This window comes from Fundulus heteroclitus, chromosome 20 (assembly GCF_011125445.2).
Source record: "Fundulus heteroclitus isolate FHET01 chromosome 20, MU-UCD_Fhet_4.1, whole genome shotgun sequence".
Lineage (NCBI taxonomy): Eukaryota > Metazoa > Chordata > Actinopteri > Cyprinodontiformes > Fundulidae > Fundulus > Fundulus heteroclitus.
In genome coordinates, this window is record NC_046380.1 from 8,887,713 (window position 1) to 8,906,812 (window position 19,100).

Here is a 19,100-nt window from a genome sequence, read left to right on the forward strand (position 1 = left end):
CACTTCAAGCATTTACTAATCTTCTCCAAGGTGAGTTTATGTGGATGGTTGTAAGCATTCGAAGTCTTTGTGGTAAATTTAAACAGTACAAAATATTTATTAATAAGTAGAAATATATTTTCACAATTTTCATAGTGTGCACAGTTTTCATATAAAAATAACCAGAAGTCAATATTCCATTAAACATATTTTAAAAACATACAGGTGTTTTTCTGCCTCACTATGTAAAGAATAAATGTCAGGTAGTAAATAAATCACCCATAAAACAAAACAAAGGGCAAAGATTACATAACAACATTTTAACACCACCAATAAAACACATAATGGAAGTATTCTAATCAATGTAGACACTGTGATATGGTAACCAGCCGCTGTTTGCTTTATTTAAGCACTTAGTAAGCAACAATGGTTTTTGACTTTGATCCTTTTATGGTAATTATTTGGTTTTTTAGGCTTTATTACAAACTTTAAAACTCTTCAGTGTCAATACTAAATATCAAGTTTTAAATATGAGTTAACAGAGAAGAACATATATATTTTTATTAAAGTACCCATGGCTTATTCAATATGCGTTTAATAAAGGGTATGGATAACAGCAGCATTATAGTTTGGTGGCATTTTCAGATTCTTTGCTCTTTACGTCCATCTCTGTAAAGGCTTTGTTGTCAATTCCCATGTGAAGATCTGTTGGAGCCTTTTCTGTGTCATCAGATGCCTGCAGTAGGTTAACAACAGCGTCAGATTAAGAACATTAAAAATGGCGTTCTTGGTGCACATTGTTACTAATTATCTAATACCGTGATGAGGTCAGCATTTTACCTTTGAATCACTGCAGCCGCTGAAGCATATCAAATCACTCTTCCTCACAAATAGATCAGAGTTCATCTTCTTTTGCTTACACCCGCCTGTAAAACAGACACACACGCGTTTCACTGTTGAGCAACCATTTAACTTAAAACACGTACTGACATTTTTACTCTGGTTAATACGGCTTTAGAAATGAACCCTTACCTGTGATTATGCTCACCAGTAGGCCAGATACTATTGTGGTCAACATGCCAAAAGTAGAAAAATAGACGTAGGACAGAGAGTACCAGGAGTCTGCTAAAGGAGGCCGGAGACTGACACACAAAGTGAATGGATTTAGTATTATTGCTTGCCAACAAAATGCACTTAAAACAACTTCTGATAATTAAATACATTAGTCTCACTAAATCAGACTGAAAGCTATGGTGTAGCTTAAAGGATTGGGCCAGAAACGTGTAAAAAAAAAACATAAGTGATAATAACCAAACTTGAAATGAAGCTTGCAATAACATAAAACGTCAATAAACTGAACTATGTTTTACTCAGAGCTTATAGGACCAGGACCTAATTGGTACAGCTCCTATATGCTCAGTAGCTAAGAGAGCTAATGGAGATAAAACTGAAACAGAATTTGGTTCTGGTTGTAATTTGTAGAAAAAAAAACACGCAATCTTTCCACATACTGCTTCATAAGAACTTGCAGTGAGTGATGTCAACCTCGCGGGGAGTAATTTGGTAATGTGTGTCCTCACCGTATACACTGATCAGGCATAACATTATGACCGCCAGCAGGTGAACTCAACAACGCTCATTTGTTGTGCAGCAAGTGAACTTTCTATCCTTAAAGGAGCAACAATTAATACTGACACCTAGTGTTGCAAATCGGAACAACACATACACAACCTTTAATTGCTCCTTTAAAGTTCATGTAATGAAAGCAGGACATATAGACAAAAGTAAGGACTTAGGCAAGTCTGATAAGGGCCAGACAGCCTGTCTCTGTTAGAACTGGTACATGAAAAGAACAAGGATGAACTGGCCCTGGTTCCCTGATTCTCTGCCAGTTCATGTGGTTTGATTCAACAGCTGAGCTACTGTAGTTCACATTGCTGAGTATGTTTATCTTGCTGATTGAAGGATCTTAGAGCACACAGTGCAATGGAGTCTCTCCGGTATGTAGCTGCAAAACCAGTCAGGGTCATAATGTAATGCCTGAGAGGTTTATAATAAAATATAAAAGATTAAAACTTAAAATGGGAGATAAATGCTGTTTCTGTTATTAACTGTCTTAAAATTATGCTTTTTAATGATAAATTACATATTTTAGATCAGGTTTTGAATAATATTTTTTGCCTGCCTTAAATTTTCCAAAACAAAGCTTGTTTGATTAAAAAAAAAATCAGTTCTGTCATGTGTATAACGACTAACTCTGCTTGTGGAGTCATTGTTGCAGGACTGGTCCATGGAGTTGCTGTGGTGCTGTTTAGGTCCATTGTTTTGTTGCAGCCTGCAGTGCTGAGGGGAAGGGGATTTGTCTTGTCAGCTGTTGGAGGGTAAAGCTGAGCTCCAATCCCCACCCAGAGAGTTAACACCAGGCCAATGATCAATCCAGTCAGTCCTCCCTGTAAGGTAAATATGACCTCAGTCTACTTGAACCCCAGGGTGTCACATTCCTGTTTTTTCTAAAGCATGTTTAATGTTGTCTTAAGGTTCAGTTGCGCAAGAAAAGGTTCCTGTTGCATGAAATACTCACTTTGGAATTGGTTGTGCGGAAAAGCATGCCTAATAGATAAAGGCCAAGAAGAGGGCCACTGATCATACCAAATATGGACAGAGCTGCCTGAAAATAGAATGTATATATATCAACTTGTAGTTCCTAAAAGTAAGCACACGATGGTGCTATAGAGCTTTAAATAATTTTTGCTTTAACAAAGTTTTACCTGCAGAACACTTCCCATTGCTGATGCAACTCCAGCCATTCCAATACACACGCCTCCATAGAACACACCTGGGTGTTGGCAGAAGAAAATAGTCTGAAGACATTCTTTGCAGCAAACATCAGGAAAACTAAGCAACAGTTTTTCTATGTTTTATAGAAAACATATTTATTCTTATAACAGGTTCATAACATGTTTAATGTTTTGTTCCAGAAGGTCAAATGAACACAAAATATTGGTTCACTAACCATGCAGTTTTGGAAATAGGTGTATTTTGGAGTGCAATAGACCTTTACTGAGTAGTGTTTGTTTAGGTCAGAAATGTGGAATTTCTCTCAGAGCCTCACCCTTCATTTGGATTTCAAAGGGATTCCTGGGAACCAAACTACTCTTAATTTCATTTCTTAGTAAACCTGTCAAATGCAAATCTGTAAGCTGCAGAAACATTAACCTGGTTACAGCAGATCGACTTGTTGAAACTTGAAAAATGCATCGCAGTGACTGCTCTTCACAGTTGTTAGGCAGAAGTCATGCATTTGGGACCTTTTTGTAATCTTATAGTGTTCTGGAAGTTCAGACACTTGTTATCTACCAAGAAAAACAACTGTTAAGATTAGATAAGCAGTTTGTATGTGTGTGTATATGTGTGTGTATAGATAGATAGATAGATAGATAGATAGATAGATAGATAGATAGATAGATAGATAGATAGATAGATAGATAGATAGATAGATAGATAGATAGATAGATAGATAGATAGATAGATAGATAGATAGATAGATAGATAGATAAATAGATAGATAGATAGATAGATAGATAGATAGATACAAGAAAATGTACAACTCACTCAGGCCCATGTTCATCCAGGTTATTTGTTTCGGTGTGAGATCTTTGTAAAATGGAAAAATGAAGTCTTCCACAGTGACAGCAACAAGAGCATTAATGCTGGAGGACACAGTGCTGAAAAAAATGTGCAAAGGTAAGATTTTGGAAACATATAAAAAAAAAATCAGAAACAGATACATGTAAATGACTTCATAGATTAGTGTATGGTAGCATGTGAATTGGTTTAATGCCTTAGCACGCACTCATCTGTTGGTGAGGAAAAAGCCATGTCTTGGTAGTATTTTGCAGTTTAAATGTTAAGCTCATAAGGAGGAAACATTTCTTTATGGCAGATTTTATAGAAGTAAATTAGCTTTTTTCCTCCTTTGTCTCAAGGCTTACCTAAGGGTACCGCTGTAAGCTGCAGCCACAAACAGGCCAGGGATTCCAGGAAAGACTGCCAGAATATCCATTACAAGGTATGGCAGCAGCTGGTTCACAAATACAAACCAATTTTTCTGTTAGCAATGCTCCTTTCTTACTCAACTTAAAAGCATGTCATGCATGGTCACTGAGGTAAATATACGATTAGTCACCTGGTCAGAAGTACTTATATCCCCATTTGAAAACGGGTCACAGTTCTTGTAAATGGAGAACATAGTAAGACCAGAGAACACAGCAAGGCTCACTGTTACCCACAAACCAACCATGTTAACATACAGAGACCTGAAGAATCAAACAAGACTTGTTAGTGCATGAAGCTGTGCTCACTGCCGGAGGATTATTGGCATGGCATTACAAGTTACGCTCACAACTTGGCTTGTCCCAAGGTTTTGCAGGAGATGTAGCGTTGCACCTGAGACTGGTTGATTGAGTAGATAGACACCCACATTATGCTACCACCAACCACTATGGTCCAGAATGTATGCCGCTTGAGAGGATCTGGGTCAAAGCTGTGAAGACAGATCAACAATACGAGAGAAGAGACCTTAGAACGTGTTCAGGCATGTCATGCCTTTATTTTTTTTCTTTCACTTTATTCTTCATCTTTGATTTTGCTAAATAAGCTGGCTTTCTATCCAAAAACTTCAAGATGAAGTTTTCCTGAGTTGATTGCATTCCTCCGATTTGGAATGTGGAACTGTTTGGATGTAAGTTTGAATCACACTCAGGTCAGCCATGAGTGACGGCGCGCTCAGTCGCAGCGGCTCAGGCTAATCCTCCAGCTGATCTACGGAATTTCGTTGTATGTACCTTGTATGTGTAATGACAAATAAAGCACCTCATCCTTATAATATTTAGAACAAGTGTTGTTTACGTACTCAAAGGCATCCAGTCGGCCCCCGTTGCCAGCATCTTCCCAAATTACCGACAGGCCTCCTTGCAGTACAGCTCCTCTTGCTATAACAGCTATGAACCCGGCCAGCATGATCACCATCTGCAGCACGTCTGTCCAGATAACTGCTTTCAGGCCACCCTGTGACACAATTCACACTTTAAGGTAACGGTGATGCTCACTTAGGTCATTCTTGGCAGTTTAGTGTTTGATCAATGTTACTCAATGCTAAGCATGCAGACTACAACTTTAATAATGGAATTCATTCCTTTTACAAACTCCAATATGATACGAAAACCTTGACCCTCAAATAGGGTCCTTTTTAGGGAAAGGTTAAATGAGCAGCATGACTGCTATATGAACTGTACATAATTTAAGTTGAAGATTTATTTCTCCCATTTAATTTATTTTAAACTTGCACTGGATTTATTACAAACAATTGATATTTATGTTTTAAATAATAATAAAAAATACTAACCAGAGTACAGTAGATGATGCATACTACCCCAGTTGCCACCAGTACTCCCCAGAGATCCAGCCCGGTTACTTTGCAATCAGAAAAAGACTCCATTATAACTAAACATGCACTGTACTTGACTTTCTATCATTTTTTAAGGTTGTTCTTTCTATATTTTAACATTTTACATATATTGTTGACAGCTGAATCATTGTGAGATGATCAGAAAGGTTTTTGTGTTGAGACTTACTTTGGTTTAGTGCGAGAGCTGGGGCGTAAATAACTAAGCCTGTGTAGAGAGCCTGAAAAGCAGCACCACTAATAAATTAGTTGCAAACACAGCATGGTTGTATTACCATATTTATATTGTCATGGTACAGGTATCTACAATCAGTGTTACGTTAAGTCAAAAAGAGCAGATGTTGTTTCTCATTTTATATATGCATTATGTATTTTTTATTGTCATATTGCAAAAATAAGCTTCATATTCATTATTTTGGTCTGATTTATTATCTGATTTTCATTAAGGGGGCATGCATTACCGTCTGCACTATGTACATGGATGTTCCGATCATCCGGATAAGGCGATTGAAGCGCATCTCCAGATACTGCAAATGGAAAGATAAGCAAAGTATTAGACATCAGTCAAAGGATTATGTCAACATTTCAGGAAAATAACAGAGGTTCCAAAAAACAATGCCCAAATTCTTATTGTTTTTATTTCGTTTTTTTTTTTTTCTTCGAATGAGCCACGTTTTCACTTTATTTTATTATGATCTTGAGAAATATTTTAGAGACTTTCCGGTATTTTTCAAGCGTTATTTTAACATTTAATTTGCATGTTGTACCTGACTTTGTTTTATTTTTGTATACCCAATCAGTCGTGACTCATGAGTTACTGAAGCATAAAAACAGCACTTTGCTCATGTGGTAATGAATGATGTCATTTGGCTAAAGACTCTATTTTAAACTGCATCTCTTATCACTAGAACCTGAGCATCTGTTCCTACTTCTATTTATGCATCAACAAAAAAATCTTTTGACTGATTTTATAATTCTAATACATTTTAGAGAGTATATATTAATTAGCTTAATGATCTTGGTCCAAGTAAATAGATCAAGTGAGTGAGCCTTTTCTAGACTTTCTAAAAATGTTCTTAAAGCCATGGCTTCCATATTCAGTTTATCTTCTTTTTTAGCTAATCTTAAAAGGACAAAGTTCTTTTGTCCCTGTCAGATGTAGCTATCTTAGACTTTTTTGATTCAACCAAAGACATTTCAAAGACATTAAATGTTTTGGACACAGGCTGTTGCTAACACTGCAGCGTCATACAGAATAAGGTTAAAAAACTGGTTTTGTCTTGAATAACTCATCGGGTTGTTGTTAGATGGCTTAAGAAATATAACGGTTAGATACTACTAAACCTAAAGATTTTTTTTAATCTTAAGAAATCCTGCAAACATCTTACTTTGAAAATAGGTAAAATGTGTGCTCTGCCTGAGGAAAACAAAGAATGAAACTTGCCTCAAACCCACTTATAAAGGGTTACTGTTTCATTGTGTTTGTTCCTGCTGCAGCATTCTGCTTGTAAACAACAATCCAGAGTGTAGAGCGTGTTCCTACCTCATAGGCGCTGGTGATCCCCAGTCGGTAGAAAAGTGGTACAAATAATTCGGCAGTGATGGCAGACATGATGGCATAGGAGAAACCAAAGAGCCAGAAGGCAGCGCCAAACCGGTATGCCTCTGCTGGTGTGCCTATGACCGTGATGCCAGACATGAAGCTGGCTGTCAGCGACATGGCGACTGGCACAGCTGTCATTTGTCGTCCACCTAACAAAAACTCTTCGCTGCTGGTGTTCTTCCGACCCCGGATGGCTTGGAAAAGGCCGATGCTGGCCGCTCCCAGAATGGTTCCAGCAAACACCACATAATCCCAAACAGAGAAAGAGGCCACCGGGCCACCTGTTCCAACCATTGTTGATCTACAGAAGGAGTATAAGTGCCTCCTTGAACCTAAAATCACAGTAGAAATCTTACTTTCTGGAATGTACAATCTTGCTGAAGTTTATTTTCCTTGCTTCTGTTTAAGATGTATGTAAAACACTATAAGCATTAGAACTAAAACATATATTGAAAATGGTAAGCACAATGATTTCAGTCAATGAGCTGTCAAAATATATTCAAATCATCTGTACTCTTCTAGCCTCTTAAACCTTTAAAAGATGATGATATTTTCAAGAATTTCAAGACTCCCGTCTTACCTTGCCGTCAGCTTTGTTACTTCAGTCATCAGTAGTTTACTGATAGTCCCACCACCTCTCATGTAACTGGAAGTAGTCTGGTCAGCTCTAATGCATGCGGCAGACAATAAAGATTAGTTCACTTAGGTTAATGATCCATCAAGGCCACAAGGCAGTGAAGCCTTCCATCATTTCTGAGATTATAAAAGAAATTGATCTTTTAGTTTGTCGCTGGTTACGTTCTGGTGGCAATTAAAAGACTCTTTGCTATCAATAAATCTATTTTCTGCTTAAAATAAAGTGATGCAGTGACACATTGATGGTAGGTGTGTTTGGATCTCCTAGTTACTGAGTACCTTTTGGTTAAATAGAGTTCCAGGGGGAGGAAAGGTGCAATCTTAAGGGTTCGGTCTTCACTCCTGTCGTGACATCACATTATCACTAGTGATTACCATTTCCTTACTCTGTGTTTTTTTTTTTTTTTTTTATCCATTATTACCTTTCCACGACTATATAGGGTGGTATTTCATTGCAAAATCAAATACTAAATTGTCAAAATATAAAAAATGCATTTTATTGAAAAATATTTAACAAGGTTTAAGCTTCTTTTTGCGTACATGTGAAATCAGATCTGCATCCCAGATGTTTTTATTTTTTTGCTTTATAATGCATGCTTTGTAACACTTGAATGTAGAACATTCAACATTAATTTGGATGATTAATGATAATGACAGGTACTAATAATGTAATTCAGGTACAAATCAATCTTAGGATTTATAGCAGCTGGAGAGAAGCAATGAGTTGCCTTGCAACACTAATACTGATTCACTTGGGTGAGCATTATTCCCTGTTACTGATAATGGATAAGTGTAATGAGCTGCAAAGATGAATATTATTAGATGTTGACAGTAATGTGTAAGCGATTCTTGCGTAAGAGAGGAAAATGAGTGGATCCTGCTCAGGTTGTTACTGTAAAACTGTTTTACGTCACACCCCATTTATGTTTGCCTGCATGAATCCAAGGGAAATAAAAACGGGATAAAAGCCCTAAAACATCAGTACGTTGAAATTGTTGCTTTCTGCTTTTTAATCACTTAATGTTTGCTGGAAACTTTTACTACTCTGAACAATCATTAATCAAAATTACAGATAAGAAATCCCTGCATAAAACATTTGTTGGGTGGTGGTTTTTAAAGTTCGATTTGTCAGTAGTTGTTTTGTGACCAAGGGCTTCACTGCTTTTTAATATATCCACTGTGGAAGCGGTTTAGATAGCGTGCAAGTAGCGTGTTTGCTCAGCTAATTTGTTTTTACCAGTTTACATCTTTGCTGATGGGCTGAGTGAATTTTTAACCCACAAGACCCAAAAACATACTTTAAACACACAGTAACACATACACAGACATAATACTTTTTCTGTTAATTTTTAATCCAAAAAATGTTGAGTTGTTTTGGACTTTTTAACTTATGTAAATCCTTGTAACATGTAATAGTTTCATGCCCTAGTAAAGATTTTTGGCACTTTGTGACATCTAGTGGACAGTGGGTTAGAGGCAGCTTTTGAACAGAATTACGTCGCTGTCTTAATGACTTTATTCATTAAGAACATCAATATGTTCATGTCATCTTCTAAATGACAGGATCTACAAAACATCAGTGCACCCATTTCATCATAGATAGAAGATAACAGTTTGCTTGGATTAAGGTGGATTAAATTATGTTTATATATATATATATATATATACTGTTCAGCAAGGATGTTCAGAGTCAGAGCATTATTAGATCTGTAAGTGACTGCATCTGTCGAACATGTGATTCTAACTTTGAACAAAAGAAAAAGTTGGTTAATCTAATCTAATGTTTGTTTCTTTTTCTTGTGTTACCTTGCAGGAACAAACCCGACTAAGGAAAAGTCACCTCGCTAAAAATGGTGACATCATTGTTCAGCAGCTGGCTCCTTTTCCTGCTGTTTTACCCAGCTGTTCCCATTTGTCTTCCCACAGAGTTCACATTGTTTGTGGAAAAGCCAGAATGTGACTATTGTGTGGCGATCAATACCACTATCTGCATGGGATTTTGCTTCACAAGGGTATGTATTTCTTTGTAATAAAAGACAAAAAGGGTGTTTTGTTTTGTAAAAAAGATGTAACAGTTTATTGCACAGATGTCATATAAAAGTAAATTCAAGTTTAGGCAAATTACTTATAATTTAACTGTCAGATTTTCAGGGTTTCCCCTAGAAAATGGTGTAATCTTGGTGGTAGTAGTTGTGGAGGGTTGCGGGAAGCGCTTGGAATGGGGGATTGGAAGCGCTAGAAGAGTTGTCAGATGAAGCTCAAAAGAGGGGCACAGTCTTTTAACCAGGCACTGCAGTGTGCGTCAAGCTAATATCAGCTAGCGTTAGCTTATGTTGACCGGCAGATTTTCTCCCAGACGGGAACTTTAAAGAGCGGCTTAGCCTGGCGGGGGGTGAGTAAAGCCCGCCGGCCTGCCAGGCTTATGATACGGTGGGGAAAATCTGGATTTTAATGAATTTGTAACCTTAAAAATACACTTTTGATCAAAATGCCTCTAAAACCTTAAAAACAAAAATGTTTTCAGGCTATATGTTTGATAATAGTTAAATAATCTGATGACTGTGGTGCTAAGAAAAAATATTAAAGCAGATTATTTAGTTCTACAGTGATCTTAGTAGTTAGGTAACATCTAATGCATGGTAATCTTTCAGTTTGGGATTAGTCATTCTCACAAAATGTTTCCTGTTTAATCATAAATACAGGATGATTGACGAGTGGTTATTATGCGTTGAACATTCCTTGGACATTTGCTTGAATCGGATTTTGCGTGTACCCGTGTGTGTCCCGGTCAAATGAATTTATCACATGATCATTCGTCAGCTGTTTCCCATGTGTTTGTGTATCACGCAGGACAGCAACATGAGGGATATTTTCCGCTCACGCTTCGTTGTCCAGAGGAGCTGCACCTATGATAGGGTGGAGTATCGCACGGTCATTCTTCCTGGCTGTGCTCTCAACTCCAACCCTGTGTATACCGTCCCAGTAGCGCTCAGCTGCCACTGCGGTGCCTGCAGGACTGACAGGGATGAGTGCACACGCAGAGTTAACAGCTACGACGCTCACTGTGCTAAGCCAGTCAGACGTGTTCATCCTTATCCCGGCCAAAGCAACTACATGATCCCATTTTGACTCATCTGTTTATGGAAGAAGAGGTTTTGACTTCAGCTTATAATTAAACATATGGTGTTTGCACTGTTTCCTACTGCATCTTAATTTAATCTGATTGTGGTCTAATAAATCTGCTGCAGTTTGACTTTTCAGTTTCCACATGTTTTGTGAGCATAATTTTCTATTCTTTTCCCCAGACTTTAAAACAAGCCAACTAACGCTAAATGGCGCTCCAACTCAGGTGTGCTTGAGTTCATCACATTCTGTTTCTAACCGTAGCTGTCTGTTTACTATATAACAAACCCAAGGCTGTTTACATCAGCATGCCACCTCCTGATTCTATATTTACTTGAAAAGTCATTCAGAGAAGTACACGATTGTTGCCACAACACTTCTTTTCGATAGGGTTAAACAGATGGATATTAGATCAGAACAGCTTGACACACTGGTTACAAGCTATCTACTAAATATCAAATTTAATGTTTTAGTTTGTTAGCTGTGGCCATATCTGATCCTAAGCAGGGTTTATGCAAGTATATGTTCCCCAAAGGCAGCTCTAAAGACAGCTGGAGAGTAAAAATAGCTCAGAACTTCAAAAGGAGACAATGTTTGATGAAGTCATCCTATGAGGTGCTGTGACATTGCTCTTTCATAATCACTCATTGTATTAAGTCCTTACAAATATTTTATTAAGACATTATGATTGTATTTGTTGGTTCTGCATTCTCATAACTATAAGTACCTTGACATATTTTTTAAAAATAATTTAACCAAAGGGTCATAACCTATACTTTATTAGATGTTTTTTTTTCCCAAAGCATTTGTTAAAGGGTGTTGTCCAGAGTCAAAGTTTAAACCTTGAATTGACTTTAATGAATGTTTTGTATTTGAACATTTAGGTATAAAAAATGTTATACCCTTTACTGGTTAAATATTTACTGGTTATAGAGTAATCATACCCTTGTTGTTATTTCTGTCTTTGGTGATGAGCTCCTTGTTTTTGAGGTTGGAGGGCCTCCTTGTCATCACTCTAAACTTTAGCTCCCTCCACAGATTCTCTTTCAAATTCATGTTGGGACTTTAGTTGGGCCCCTCCAATAAGTTAATATTACTTTAGAACACAACAATGTTGGTAAAATGAAAAGGTTGTTTTAACACCAAATGTGCCAGGGTATGAGTAATATGTGGCTGAACTGTGAAGAGTGAGTCCTTCTCAGGTGTAGGTTTAGTGGAGATTCCTACAGGGTCTAAAAGTGGAATGGAAGGCAGCTCTCAGCTGCCAGCTTAGCTCAACTTAAATCATAAGGCACTTTGGAAACCCAAGCATTGGCCAAAGATTTTTACAGAGCAAACCAAACAGAAAAGTAAAAAAAAAAACAGATTTTCTTGATCTTGGCCAACGTCTCATAACATAAATGCCATTCCTTAGACTGCTGTTTTCGCTTTCCTCTCCTGCTAGTTAACTTTTTATTTGTTTGTGCACCAAATGTTTTAGTGTGTGTGTGGGGGGAAACAAGGAAATAAAGAACTGCATTCATGTACATGTGTTTAGGTAGATCTTCTCTCTTCCTGAACCCTGTTCAACTCGAAACTCGGTCGCAAAAAGGAAGTTTCCAGTTAAATAAAAACCAAAGTATGCAAACTTGAACGGGTTTAAAAATGACTCATGTTAACAACAAAGTGTTTTGGTTATGACTAAAACCTCACAAGTGGGTAGGTCAGAGTAGTTTGAATGGCCCGGCTGCAGTTGTGTTTTGCAACCTAAAGGATGAAACGGATTCCAGAGCGATTAGCCTGCATCAGCGCTCGATGGAGACCAGCTATGTGGTGAACACCGATCACCTTTTCAAACATCACACGCCTTTGCCTGTGTTTTGGTTTTTTTCCACTAGACAATACAGTGACGTGTTTAAACAACTCCTGACAGCTTTTTGGGGGTACCTGTAGGTCAGTAGTACGGCAGGAGTACATTTTGTCATCCAGTGAAAGTTTTCAATTCAGTGTTTGCTAAGTGAGTAACACCTGAAAGATCTAAGATAAAATATGACAGATTACGCTTCACTTACTCAGTCGGCTGCTTTAAAAAAAAAAATGCAAGTTGCAGTAATAGCTGAAGACTGCTAAATTTGGCTATTGACAAACTTTTTTATTACAGATTGTGAGAACTACTAAGATTTTCAGTTTTACAGTAATGGTAAAAAAAAAAAAGATGAAAAAATGATGCGCTAATTTATGCTTGTCAAAAAGATCAAAGTTTTATCAAAAGAATGAAGTCATGCTGCTTTACCAGCGACACAAAATGTATTCATCTTGAAACCCTGGAGCCTTAATTTGTCTTATGTAATCTTCCACATGTGTCAACTGGTTTTTGATTAATGCTGGTGTGGTTAATCAGATTCCTGAGCTCAAACTGTTCTTAAAAAAAAAAGTACATCACTGTGTGCTTGGCAGGGGGACACAGAGTTGACCAAATGCATTTTATTATTTCTGAATTGTGAATATTGTTATGTTGCTTGCACTATGTTGAAATTTGCTGTAAATGCAATGTATGTTATAAACAATATAGATTATCATCTGTGTTTGAAAATGATGCCACCCAGGCAAAAGGTGTATGCTTAACTTGGAAATAGTGTGCACCACCCAGTGTTACACAACTTTCAACCCCTGGTTATTCACATGGAACCGGTTATAACTTGAAATTAATTTGCATTTAAACTTTTCTAACCAGCTTTCCAGGAAATCCTTTGTGATTATGGCATCCAGCTTGTAAATGCCAACGCTGCATTCATTTACCTACAACTGAGACCTTTCTAGAAGAACCTAACCGATTGCTAAACAGGCCACGTCTGCAATAGGTGTGGTATTAATTTCATTTTTAAGTGAACTGGAGAGAAAATAAGAACTGCATTTCATGAGCAAATTTTGTTTTTGAAACATCTATTAGTGAATTGGAAATAAAAGTAAGTAATATTGAAGTATACTGAAGTCATAAGTATAAAATGTGAGGCAAATTTGTAGGAGAAAAGCTTTTTGGAACCACTTTGTACAAATAGAATAAAAATGGATGATCTAACTCCCAGGGGCCAAACCTTACTTCTCTTAAAACCATTAAGAAATTTTAGGATGGGAAAAAAAAATCCTAAAATAACTAATGTTTACAGTTATTTGATAAGTCTGAAAACAAAAAGGGGGGCTGCCATAAGCCTTTGTTGCCATATGCCACATAATTTTGAGCTCGTCAGACAAAACGTTCTTTTAGCCAAATATAAACACAGTAAAACTGCACTGATCCTGAATCCTGATCATAGAAAGATCTAGATCCCTTTTGTTTAGCCAACACCCTCACCTCATGGTCCTTACAGCCATGCCAGTTATAAAAGGATGACGATAAGCGGAACCAGTGTTTGGAGTCGAGACTAAAATTATTTTAAAATAGAAAAATTTACTTCGAGAATCTTTTCATAAGCTTTTTTTAATCATGCACCTTTAACTATAAATTTAAGGGGGTTTAAATAATAGTTTCTTTGTTCATAAAACTACTTCCCTCTCCCCTCCGGCCCTGCCACGTCCCCCCTACAACCCCACCCCCTGAGTGACATCTGAACTGTGATTGGTTAGAAATGAGAGATCTAAAATCTGATTGGTTGTCATTGAGCGTGTCTTTGTGTTAACAGCAGCAGTGGAAATTTCCAGTCGCTCATTCATTGCTGGTTTAGCGAAGGTGTGCAACGGGAAGGACATAATTACACGTTAACGTCTTGTAACTGTTCAGACAATCGTTTGGTAAGTTAAACTCTCTATACGATTATATTTACGTTTTAATAAGTTAGGGAGCGCTTTCTGAGTCACCGAATTAAAGTCAGCCTTCTTATTTGGGTTTGGGCGCCGTAATGCTGTTGAGTGGATGCTTTTATTTGCTTCACATGATAACGTAAGCTGCTGTTATTTGTATGAAACAGAAAATTACGTCAGGTTAGCAAGGTAGCAAGTAGAAACCATAAACCGTTTTTGCAGCTCTCCTGCAGTAGCAAGAAAATTAGTTGCGTTAACATTTTATCAGAATCGGATGCAAGAGAAGGAATTCAACTATAGCAATTACGAAGTAAGCCCTACTTATTTAAATGTATGTAACCTTACAAAGAAACCTGTTTTAACGTCCTTGGGCGTATCTAACTCTTAACTCGTAGAATTGTATCAAATTTCCATGAAAAGCGGGCATGCCCATATAAGGCGTTCCGGAATGTGAAGTAGGACACGCCCACGGGACGCGCTCAAATAGCCGAGCGGGCTCATCCCTGCGGCGTGACTCTGAGGCGCATAGATAAATTTAAAGCTGCGGCTCTGGGTGGGACAGATTGGCTGAACCAAAGTGTGTGGCTGCTCGGGATCCTGATAATATTTGGCGGTAACTTGCGCTGGCTTCTCTCTCTCCAGGACCATATTTATCAGCTTAACTACAAACACCTGAATCTTCGCCTTTTTGCATCTTCTGCCTTCGCCCTTGACATTTTACAGTCAACATGTCCCAGCAGCAGATTAGGTAAGTCTCATCCGGGTTCTCCCTTGCCTTGCCTTAGATCTTTTCCAGGAGCCTAAATCCAAAAGTTATTCTGTTCTTTTGAAATATTTGTCATGTTTTATTATTTTTTTTCCTTGGTATCTTTTCAGCCTCCCTGCCAAGCTCATCAATGGTGGCATTGCCGGCATTGTTGGGGTCACGTGTGTCTTCCCCATTGACTTGGCAAAGACCAGGCTTCAGAACCAGAGAAGTGGGCAGCAAATCTACAAAAACATGTGAGTATTTATAGCCACGCTCTACACAACACCGATGTGTGATCCCCGGTCACTCTCCGGTCATTATACCTACTACGTCTGCGTTTAATCTGTTGCCATCCTTACTAAGTCCACAATGCGTCACAATCTCAGCGTGTCCTGGCCTGACGGGTCGTGACAGCGGTGCATTGATGCCGTGTCTTTTGTTGGGGAAGTCGTTGGGTTTGGGTGGAGTCTGGGTGACCTGGTCTGATCTAGAAACTTCTGGTCCGCCGTGCAGCCAGCTAATGCGTTTTTCTTTTTGTGTAGGATGGACTGCCTTGTCAAAACTATTCGATCAGAGGGATACTTGGGAATGTACCGAGGTAAGATGCTACACCCGAGTTTTAAGGAGCTTTAGATTAGCACACGTGAAGGTTCTGTTGTTATAGGCTTGACTGTAGGGAAATGGTAAGCTCATTGTGGCAGATCTAAAAAAAAAAAAAAAAAAAAAAACGTCTGTGGCTGTTGTACAGTAATTTTTACTCTTTACTGATCAGTCCTGAATGTTTTATTGCATGAGACACTTGGGTTTTGCAGTTAAAATCAAAGTAAATCTGTCAAATCCAACTGAACTTGATTAACATTGTTAAAGAGTGGCCTATGTTCAGCTGATTTTTTTTTTTTTTTTAAAGCATCTGTTTGATTTTGAATCTGCAAAGAACATAAAGACCTTGTTAGGTTAGGCGTCTGCTCTTGTGAGGAATGCTGTTGTTTGCATCTGTGTTTTTCCATATTACAGACTTGGGTCCCCCTGGGATATTGAAGGCTAGCCGATAAGGCGCAGCCACGCTGGAGGCAAATATTAAATGGTTCTTACAATATTGCTCTACTTAAAACTATAGGCTCAAGTTCATGTTTTGCCATCTGTTTTTGTTCTGTAATTTGACTTCCTGTCTGTAACCATTTGGTTGTCTCTTCACTGTCCTGTCGACTCGTCCCGTCCGTCTTTCTGGACCGTAGCACGTTTCTTTACAGACTTTGTATGAGCTTACAAAGTGATTCAATCTGGGTTAAAGCTTTCTTTAATTCTATTTTATGCAACTTAGTTCACCAGATAACTTTGTAAGTTTGCTCAAAGTCTGCCCTCTGTATCATGTCAGTCTGTCTTTTCACTAACAACCTTTGATTCCTTATCTGTTTAACATGTTTACTGACTTAAAATCTTTTTTAAGTTGACAATGTTAAAGATTTCCTCAGTGTTCTTTGTTTGTCTGGTTTGCATTTTATTGATGTCCTCTCTGTATAATTTGTTCCTCTTGTCTCTTTGTCATTATTTTTATTTATTTTTTATTTATTTTTTTTAAACGATGCTTTAATGTAATGTCATGAGATAATCCTGTAGCTTTAAGCTGAGTACTACATGATGATGATGTTGTAATAGTAGCAGCAGGCAGTGTTGTTTCTGTCACTGGAAACTAGATGGTGTCTTTGGTGCTAATTGTATATTTGTTTGTTTCTCAGGCGCCGCTGTAAATTTGACCTTGGTGACCCCCGAGAAGGCCATCAAGCTGGCAGCTAATGACTTCTTCCGCCAGCACCTTTCCAAGGACGGGTGAGTACGTTTGTCTACAGGAAGTTGTGTTTTGTGTTACGATGGCGTTTTTTATTTATGTCCTGACTGTGTTTTGTGTCAACAGGAAGGGGTTGACGTTGTTCAGAGAAATGCTGGCGGGCTGTGGGGCCGGCATGTGTCAGGTCATTGTTACTACCCCCATGGAAATGCTGAAGATCCAGTTACAGGACGCCGGCAGGCTCGGTAAGAACACAGCCGCGTTGAAGTTGGGTCTGGAAACTTACTTTGGGTATTTTTCTAATGTTTCTATCCTTTTTTTTTTTTTTTTTCTTCTCCAAAGCGGCCCAGCAACAGAAACCGGTCATGATGGCTCCCACGAAGCTCGTGGTAACAAACGCGGTTCTCAGCCGCTCCTACAACTCGGGCCCCGTGGCGTCGGTCCCCAGGGCCGTGTCGGCCACGCAGATCGCGAAGGAGCTCGTGCAGGCGCAGGGCATCCAGGGCCTCTACAGGGGTCTGGGGGCAACACTGATGAGGTGAAACTGCTTTTTTTTTCTCTCCACACAATAAAGCAAATTCAAACTCATCAGGCAAGTGTTCGCTAACAAAGTGAGCTTTTGTTTTCTTTCAGGGATGTACCCTTCTCTATTGTTTACTTCCCGCTGTTTGCCAACCTGAACCGCCTGGGTAAACCCAGTCCTCAGGAGTCGTCGCCCTTCTACTGGGCCTTCCTCTCCGGGTGTGTTGCCGGATCTACCGCTGCCGTCGCTGTTAACCCGTGTGATGGTAGGTTTCGTTTTTTTATTTCTGCTCAGTGGCTGTCATTACGTACCAGTAGCAACACGCCTTAAGAATGCGTCTTTCTCTCGCAGTGGTGAAGACCAGACTGCAGTCCCTCAACAAAGGAGCAAGTGAGGAGAGTTACAACGGAGTTATGGATTGTGTTAGGTAAGGCGACTCCACTCTCTCCACGCCATTTACTGCCGCGCGTTTTACTGTCACGCGTGTGTCTAAATATACCGTCGCTTCTGTCTCAACAGTAAAATCATGCGGAAGGAGGGTCCCGCTGCCTTCCTGAAGGGCGCCGGATGCCGGGCTCTGGTCATTGCACCTCTGTTTGGAATCGCGCAGGTCATGTATTTTGTTGGCGTCGGTGAATATATCCTGGACAACTTCTCCCTGAGTTTTCTGTCAATCTGAGTCGTCTCAGCAGGCGACCTACACACAGGACCCGATGGAACAACAGGCAGCTACATGCAATCCGTTTACAGCAACAAAAAAAAGAGGAACTCCTGACTTTTTTTTGTTAAATAATCTATATAGTTTGACAGCTGTGTTGCACTTGCACACTTTTGACTCTGAAGCCGACTGAGCCCGTTGTTTGCACTTGAATCTGTTTTGCCTTTTTAAGGTGGTGGACTCAGAATTACAGTGTTGATCTGTCCTAGTCCTAAAGCATTCATGTCCAGGTTCCCTCTATGAGGGAGAGGAACTCAATCACAGACCCGTTTTCTGGTGTTTTAATGTTTCCAACTTTGTGTCTTTGCTATTTCTATGAATAGGATATCTTTGTTATATTTATATATATATATATATATATATATATATATTTTATTTCCTTTTTGCCCAGTTTCCATTAATGTCTCATCACACAGAACCTTCAGCTTAGAAATAAGACTTGTGATGGTTAAATGTATGAGGCCCAGTTTACGTTTGCATTTTTTTAAACATGTTTTATATTCTACTGTTTGACATTAAAGGTGCATTGTGCAAGTTCCAGGGTTTTTGCTGACGTCTGCCCCTTCTGGCGACATGTTGAAATGACACCAGTGTTGGAGCAAAGTAACAGTTTGAACGAGAGCGCGTCATGGAGGCTAGCCCAGAGGATTCGGCCCGAATCGTTCTCTCAAACTGACTAACGGGGGCCCATATAAACATGCACAACTTAAGCAATGCACCTTTAAGTTTGGTTGTTTCATTGG

General features: G+C 38.8%; 3 protein-coding genes across 6 annotated transcripts in view; 2 read left to right on the forward strand and 1 right to left on the reverse strand.

The window, feature by feature from the left end:
* Positions 1 to 444: 444 nt before the first annotated feature.
* slc5a8l (solute carrier family 5 member 8, like) lies at positions 445 to 8,244 on the reverse strand. Its single transcript, XM_036124672.1, has 17 exons — positions 7,845 to 8,244; positions 7,627 to 7,713; positions 6,987 to 7,378; positions 5,905 to 5,970; positions 5,613 to 5,664; positions 5,384 to 5,451; positions 4,892 to 5,046; positions 4,382 to 4,522; positions 4,166 to 4,295; positions 3,972 to 4,060; positions 3,592 to 3,704; positions 2,748 to 2,815; positions 2,561 to 2,647; positions 2,236 to 2,429; positions 1,012 to 1,121; positions 820 to 905; positions 445 to 715 (listed from the first exon to the last, which is right to left on the reverse strand). Exons 3-17 carry the CDS (start codon positions 7,338 to 7,340, stop codon positions 602 to 604), a joined length of 1,827 nt encoding a protein of 608 aa, XP_035980565.1. The 5' UTR covers positions 7,341 to 7,378; positions 7,627 to 7,713; positions 7,845 to 8,244; the 3' UTR covers positions 445 to 601.
* On the forward strand, positions 2,371 to 10,935 carry tshba (thyroid stimulating hormone subunit beta a). 4 transcript variants are annotated; one of them, XM_036124674.1, is made up of 3 exons: positions 2,371 to 2,436; positions 9,496 to 9,694; positions 10,533 to 10,935. In XM_036124674.1, the coding sequence occupies exons 2-3, from the start codon at positions 9,533 to 9,535 to the stop codon at positions 10,809 to 10,811; spliced, it is 441 nt and encodes a 146-aa protein (XP_035980567.1). In that variant the 5' UTR covers positions 2,371 to 2,436; positions 9,496 to 9,532; the 3' UTR covers positions 10,812 to 10,935. The 4 variants fall into 4 exon arrangements, with proteins under 4 accessions (XP_035980567.1, XP_012720582.2, XP_035980568.1 ...); XM_012865128.3 differs by lacking the exon at positions 2,371 to 2,436 and adding an exon at positions 3,960 to 4,048; XM_036124675.1 differs by lacking the exon at positions 2,371 to 2,436 and adding an exon at positions 3,978 to 4,048 and having other exon boundaries at positions 9,609 to 9,694.
* Positions 10,936 to 14,452: 3,517 nt separating this feature from the next.
* Positions 14,453 to 19,100, forward strand: part of slc25a55a (solute carrier family 25 member 55a) — a 5,021-nt gene continuing 373 nt past the window's right edge. The window contains exons 1-10 of the mRNA XM_012865126.3: positions 14,453 to 14,573; positions 15,225 to 15,330; positions 15,459 to 15,584; positions 15,873 to 15,928; positions 17,067 to 17,157; positions 17,243 to 17,361; positions 17,459 to 17,654; positions 17,750 to 17,904; positions 17,991 to 18,066; positions 18,159 to 19,100. The exon at positions 18,159 to 19,100 is cut by the window's right edge and continues 373 nt beyond it. Coding sequence (XP_012720580.2) covers positions 15,311 to 15,330; positions 15,459 to 15,584; positions 15,873 to 15,928; positions 17,067 to 17,157; positions 17,243 to 17,361; positions 17,459 to 17,654; positions 17,750 to 17,904; positions 17,991 to 18,066; positions 18,159 to 18,318 — 999 coding nt within the window. The 5' untranslated portion in view covers positions 14,453 to 14,573; positions 15,225 to 15,310 and the 3' untranslated portion in view covers positions 18,319 to 19,100. The remainder of the gene's footprint in view (positions 14,574 to 15,224; positions 15,331 to 15,458; positions 15,585 to 15,872; positions 15,929 to 17,066; positions 17,158 to 17,242; positions 17,362 to 17,458; positions 17,655 to 17,749; positions 17,905 to 17,990; positions 18,067 to 18,158) is intronic.